At 30.2% G+C, this 6,479-nt stretch overlaps 1 protein-coding gene across 1 annotated transcript; it reads right to left on the bottom strand.

Annotated features, from left to right (window-relative positions):
* Positions 1–1,311: 1,311 nt before the first annotated feature.
* LOC139425275 (degenerin unc-8-like) lies at positions 1,312–1,995 on the bottom strand. The gene has a single exon (XM_071179242.1). The coding sequence runs from the start codon at positions 1,993–1,995 to the stop codon at positions 1,312–1,314; it is 684 nt and encodes a 227-aa protein (XP_071035343.1).
* Positions 1,996–6,479: the final 4,484 nt, after the last annotated feature.

Here is a 6,479-nt window from a genome sequence, read left to right as displayed (position 1 = left end):
TCCTTAAAAGTTTGTTCAATGCTTTTTGCTTCAATTTATAAATCATTAAATTTGAAAATACGGTGAATAACTTTAGTAACAAATATTTTCAGACTTGCATAAATTTTATGGTTATTGTTTCATTTTTTTACTCTTATATTTCATTTAAAGCTCTATTTATTTTAAAGGTCTTGTTTGAAATATTGTGAGAGGATAAAATATCTAGAACTTAAAGGATAAAGAGGAAAAATAAGAAAACTGACATTGCACCACATAAACAACAACTTGCTTAAGAACTATTAAATCTAGACAATAGTTTGCAAATACATCAGGCAAAGAAATGTTAAACATTTTCTAAACAAGGCATCATAAACATTGAATGATGCAAAGCAAAAAGATATTAATAAGTTGCACTTAAGTTTTTAAAAAATTCATAACGAGATAAATCTATGTAAAACCTTAAAATTAAGCAGATTAAGATATAGATAGCAGAAAGAACGCTTTTTTAAAGAAATTTTAAAAATTGACTATTCTTCACAAATACCGCAAGTTTAATATTGTGCGAAAAGACGTTTATTAACTTGCAATGGAACATACCTGCTTAGTAATTGTGACAAGAATTTTTTTCAGCAAGAAAACGGTAAAGATTAAAGGAACAACTCTAGCAATAAATTCGTGTAACAAGACAAGAAGTTCGTATAACAGCTTCAGGCTTTTTTTTTTTTTTTAGTTCAAAATTTTTTGACAGATAGCGTTGGAGACATTCACCATGAAAATCAAGGAAAACCAATTAAAAATCTCATAATAATAGTAAATGTATCAAAAAATCATATTACTTGCTTTCCGATAATTTTTCTCTGAAACGTTTTCCGTTGCAAATATATACAGAGCCATCTGTTGAAAATATTTTTAAATAAAATCCGAAACTCTTGAAAAATGATTATGCTCTCTCACATTAATTTCCGTCAAAAATTGTTTTCTAAACTCATTTATTTTCTTGTTATAATTTTTTTAACACCACTAGTGTGTTTTAGATCATATCAATAAACAGATGGAATTTTGTTAGTTTGTAGGTACAAAATTTAAAGATTATGCAATATTTTATAAATGGTATGATACGCATAACGACAAAAGACAATTAAAATATCCGCGACTTCAATAAAGGAAAATATTGAAATACCCAGCCAAAGTGACATAGCACCACCTAAACAGCTAAATATTTCAGAGCTACTAAACATGGGTAATTGTTTGTACGTACGGTGAGACAAAGTTTTGTAATATACTCTCAAAATGGCATAATTGTCTTTGAAATTTGTTAATAAACTAGTTCCATTAACAAAAAAAACGTGATTTGATTGGCAAAGCAGCCATTGATATCTCTCTACGGTATGAGGTCGAATAACAAGATAAAGGGCAGTCACACATGGAAACATTCCCAGAGATTTGGTTTTGCACATCATCTAAGCAACATACGTCTGTTTTGTTTTCGAAATCGCAGTGTTTTAAATCTGAAATAAAAATGACAGAAGGGTCAACGCAACCACAAATATTCAAACTTTGGCTTTGGAGACACATTTTGATACATTGAGCTTCGTTACTATAGTAATTATGCATATGGTAATCGAGACAATGATCTTTAAATGGCGATGGTAGACGTTCGATATTATATTGCTTCAAAGCAATTGAAGTTTCGTAACCAGGACTGATATTTACTCCGTCTTTTTCCGGATTCGGCTCTTCTGAAATATTATGAATCGATACTCTTACACCGATTGCCATGCTAGGTGTAGTAGTTGAATATTGTTCTGTCTCTACATTCAGAAGTAATTCCAAACCACTTTTGTACCCTATTGATGTCGTCTCTAAATCACTTGTGTTAAAAGTAAAGCAATTTCCATATTGCAAGCTTTGGAAATGAATAAAGTCGTCAAGAGAGCATAACTGCATGTTGAAAACACAATATTTGATTAGATCTGCTTTCTGATGTCCAACAAATCTTTGGTTTTTATCATCCATTTTCATGTAACGAGCAAAAGAAGTTGATTCTTTTTTTTTAGAGTTAAAAACAGTTTGATTTCGAAAATATGAGCAGGAAATAATGTTTCGTCGCTCAGAAATATGCACAAATCCAGATATCCGACTTAAGTTTATACAATGATCAATGATGTCAAGGTTTATACAATAGTCATACACACTTTTCAGTCGATTCAAGTTACAGACAGTAACGGCTGGAAATTTTAATTTCGACTCGTATTCATCTTCTACTGTAATGACAATAGGAAAAGTCTGATAAACGTTTAAAAAATTTTGAATCTCATAAACGCACCCACCGATTCCTAAAAACAGCAGTAACAACCAAGTTAATTTTTTAACTTTTGTGTCTGCCTTTCTGATTTTCGATAAGGCTTGAATTGATGAGCCTTTTGAGTCCTGATCACGAGGGCCAGGAGATAACTTTAAAGTACACTTTTGTTTATTCGTTTGAAAGCGCCCTTGTTTGGAATATATATTTATGTTTTTTGCACACTTTCTACTTATTTTCTTTGGAACAATTTCATCTATGTTCTTGATTTCATCATGTTGAACAGTATCTCTTGTTTTCAAATTCATATTTTAAACTAATTCACCAATCTGTCGAAGAAATAGGATAAACTTTTGTTACACAATTTTTCTTAATTAAATTATTTTTCAATTTAAGTTACAAGTAATCTGTAATAGATATCTTTATTTACGTTAAGATAAAATTCTTTTTAGAAAAAGAGGGGAAATATTTTTTCTCAAAATTATTATGAGTAATATTTTGTACATTTTCAAATGCATCTGAGAAATAGAGTGAGAGAGAATCATCTTTAAAATAATTATGAAAGCCTAATTTACGATCCAGTTATTACATCTATTGTATGTAATATATAATGTATTGAAATTCATTTGAAAATAGTTTTAAAAGTAAACCCTTTTTAATAGAAGTACTTTCTTCTGCAGTTATTATGAAGTTTAATTACTTTTCTTGATATCAAATTAATCTAACTGTTTCACATTCTTCATTTATTTGAAGGAAATTAAAGGAAATTCAGTAATTATCAAGTTGATGAGTTTCTCTTCTATTCCCAAGTTAGTCGAAATATTCATTCAATGATAAGTAAATCACTCATCTTTAAAATTATTTCTAGATATCTTTATTGCACAGTACTCATTAAATGACATAATACATCATGACTTCTAATTATCTTGAAATGTTCATTCGCTTTCAAAATAATTTACTCATCTCTAAAGTGCTCGTGCTTGTAAGAATTTTCTCTGGAGTAACTTTTATTCTTAATATCAGTTTGAACGATTGATCAAATTTAATTAGTTGATTCAACAAAACTAATATCTAGTTGTAGACACGGAAACCTTTTTGATAAAGTATTTATGTGTAATATCTTTGAAAGGAGTTTTGAAAGGTTTATCTCTTCAAAAATTAGCTAATTGAATTAAATTGGAAGTGAATGTTGAAAATCGGTATTGAAAGAATGAGAAAATTTTTTTAAAAAGGAGCTTATAACTTCTAAGCAGCTTGAACACGAAATTACCGTTGTTATTTCCATAATTTGTTGTAAAATCTTTCTTAACACCGATAAATGAAACTAAAATTATTTTTATGTGATTTTACTATCAATAACGTGTGCAATTAGGAATCTTTTATTAGAAGAATAACTGAAAAGAAAATTAGGAAAGTATTGATTTTTATAAACTTCTGTTTTCCAGAAATTCACAAATGAAGTGTTATAAGTCTGCATTTAAATTGAACTTTTATAACTTCTAAGCTGCTTGCACAATTGTTAAAGTTAAGTTATTCCAGGATTAATATACCAGGTTGGGATTTGATATTTGTCGAAAACTGATTTCGGACAGGACACACGAAGTTTACGGCTCAAAACTGTCTAAAACTGATCAAAAGAGTATTAAAGTATTTAATACCTACAATGTAAGAAAATTCCGGTAAAAAGAACCAGAACTCAGGGTATTAGTACTTTTTATCTTAAAATCCATTCTTAACGTAAATTTTTGCGGAAACGAAAATCTTATATACTATAATTTTTAATATAAAATTTATTGTAAAATCACTGAATCACTGTAGGTAAATAAATATTAGTGGAAAAATTCCTAATTTTTAAATATAGTAATATTTATTGTAAAGTCCCTGAATCACTGAAAATAAATAAATATTGCGGAGGCTACGTTCACTTTTTACCGTAATTTGATCCATAGCAGCTTACAACTGTTAGAATACAGGGTTAGTTTAAAGGATAATTTCGAAGGACTGAGTATTTAAATGCATACGAATAAACACTATTGACACATGTAAGGATACATACTCTCAATAAGTTTCTGATACATATTACGAATGCTCAATGCTTGCAAACCTGGTCGCTAAACACCCATCCATCAATGTGCATTCACAGTAGATGAGATGTGTTCCTGCAGTGTTGTTAACATTAGTTTTGCATAAACTCTATCGTTCACATTCACAAGATAGCGGTGAAGAGTTCGACGTCGATTACAGTAATCGATTACAACATTACTTGATTACAGATAATTACTGATATGTAGTCAATAGCTTGTAATTGTGATTACAAGTAATCATAATTTTTGATTACATCAGAGTAGAACGAAAATGTTATCCATTGCATGTTTCAATCGCAGAAATCAATTACTTGTAATCATGATTGCAAGTTTTGATTACAACTACAATCGGATTACAATACTCAATTTCAGTAGTCAATTACTTGTAATCATGATTACAAATATTCATAATTTTGATTACAACTGTAATCGTGATTACATAACCAATTACTGTAATCAATAGCTTGTAATCATGATTACAAGAAATTGATTACTGCAATCGCAAAATGTAATCGATTACATTTTTGCCCAACTCTGTAGCAGTTGCGGCACATTGACGTAATTTCTCCGAAGTTTATATAATGTGCGCAAAAAAAAAGAACCACCCAAAATAACTTTATATCTAATAATCACATCATCCCGTTTTAGTACTCAATCTTAATTGTTCAAGGGGGTGACCCCAAAAATACCAAATTAGTGCAGATGATGTTTTAAGTTACGAAATCAGACACAAAAATTTGCTTTCTCTTAATAAACGTACTCTGATAGAATTTCCATTCTGAAATTATGATAAAATAACCAGTAGGAGCCTGTCCATCCGATAAACCGTAAAGTTTAAGATAAATAACATTTTTTACCTTTACGGTTTTGAAACTGTTCACTAAATCACTGAACTGCTCACAACTAGTACAGTTACTAAACCATCAATACAAAACTATACGTTTTTTTTAACCACGGCATCCGCAAATAATCCTATCCTTTATCCACAAATAATTTTATACCCTGAAATTTTATGCATGTTAATGGCTTTGTACAATCGATTTCTTATTTTAACATAGTGTTTTAAAATTGTAATGTTTTTACAATTTTAATTTTTACTGATTTTTACAAATTTCATGTCCTTTTGGGCAGGCTTGTACTAATGTGTACTATTACCTTGTGTGTAATTCCTAACTATTTACTTTCACCCAGCAACTAGCTCTAGTTCTCCATTCGATCCTATTGATACCTTACTTCAAGTGTAGTATCTAGTAAGTAAAAATGGGTTTGTGATGTAAGATATATTACGTTACTATAAGCGTCGGTTATCCTGAACGAAACAACACCAAACACGACCAATATTGTTTTAGTTTATTTTTATGTTAAATTTTTGAACGATATGTTAAATTATAAGGATCCGTTGACCTTCTTCTGATGAATTTCAATGTTTTAGAGGCTTGTTGCCATCGTTGTCACTGTAAAATTTTTAACATTTTATTTCCATGTACTTGCTGCCAAATTAAAAATTGTTGTTCCATTGTATTCGGCGTATGGGCCTATTGGCCTAGGCCGCTGTAAAATTTCAAATTAGCCACGGTAACGAATATACGATTTTTTTACAACTTTCATGGTTTCAAAATCATAAAAAAGAAATTTAGCTGCATATAGGAGCAAGGCTTTTCATTAGGCAATGGGTCTTGGAGAGTGCAGGACACAAATTAGGGAGTACCGGACACTGGTAACACTTCATGTATTGAAAGGAATGGGGGAAAAGGAATGGGGCTGGGACTTGCCCTCTCGGTTGCACACAGTAGTAATTAAGTAGCTTCATTAGGTGAGTTCAGTTCAAATTCTGGTTGTTTAACCACATTAGGTGAAAGCACTTAATAAGATCCGTGTATTTAAATGCGACGTGATTTCATATAAGTTGGTGCCTTTTTATTGTAATAAATCGAATATCATGATAAAAGACATCGACATGAAAATGTTTTCTCAGCGAGGTGTGTTAGGACATGATCTAAACTACAGACATAATCCTTTTTGCTTATTTCACAATGCTACAAACCAGACACCAGTACACAGGTCTTTGGTACAACAAATTTTAAAATTTTACAATCGTAAACGTTTTTTTATTT

Source organism: Parasteatoda tepidariorum, chromosome 3, assembly GCF_043381705.1.
Source record: "Parasteatoda tepidariorum isolate YZ-2023 chromosome 3, CAS_Ptep_4.0, whole genome shotgun sequence".
NCBI classification, from domain to species: Eukaryota; Metazoa; Arthropoda; class Arachnida; order Araneae; family Theridiidae; genus Parasteatoda; species Parasteatoda tepidariorum.
Note: the sequence above shows the minus strand (reverse complement) of the source record. Positions and strands in the feature narration are given on the sequence as shown.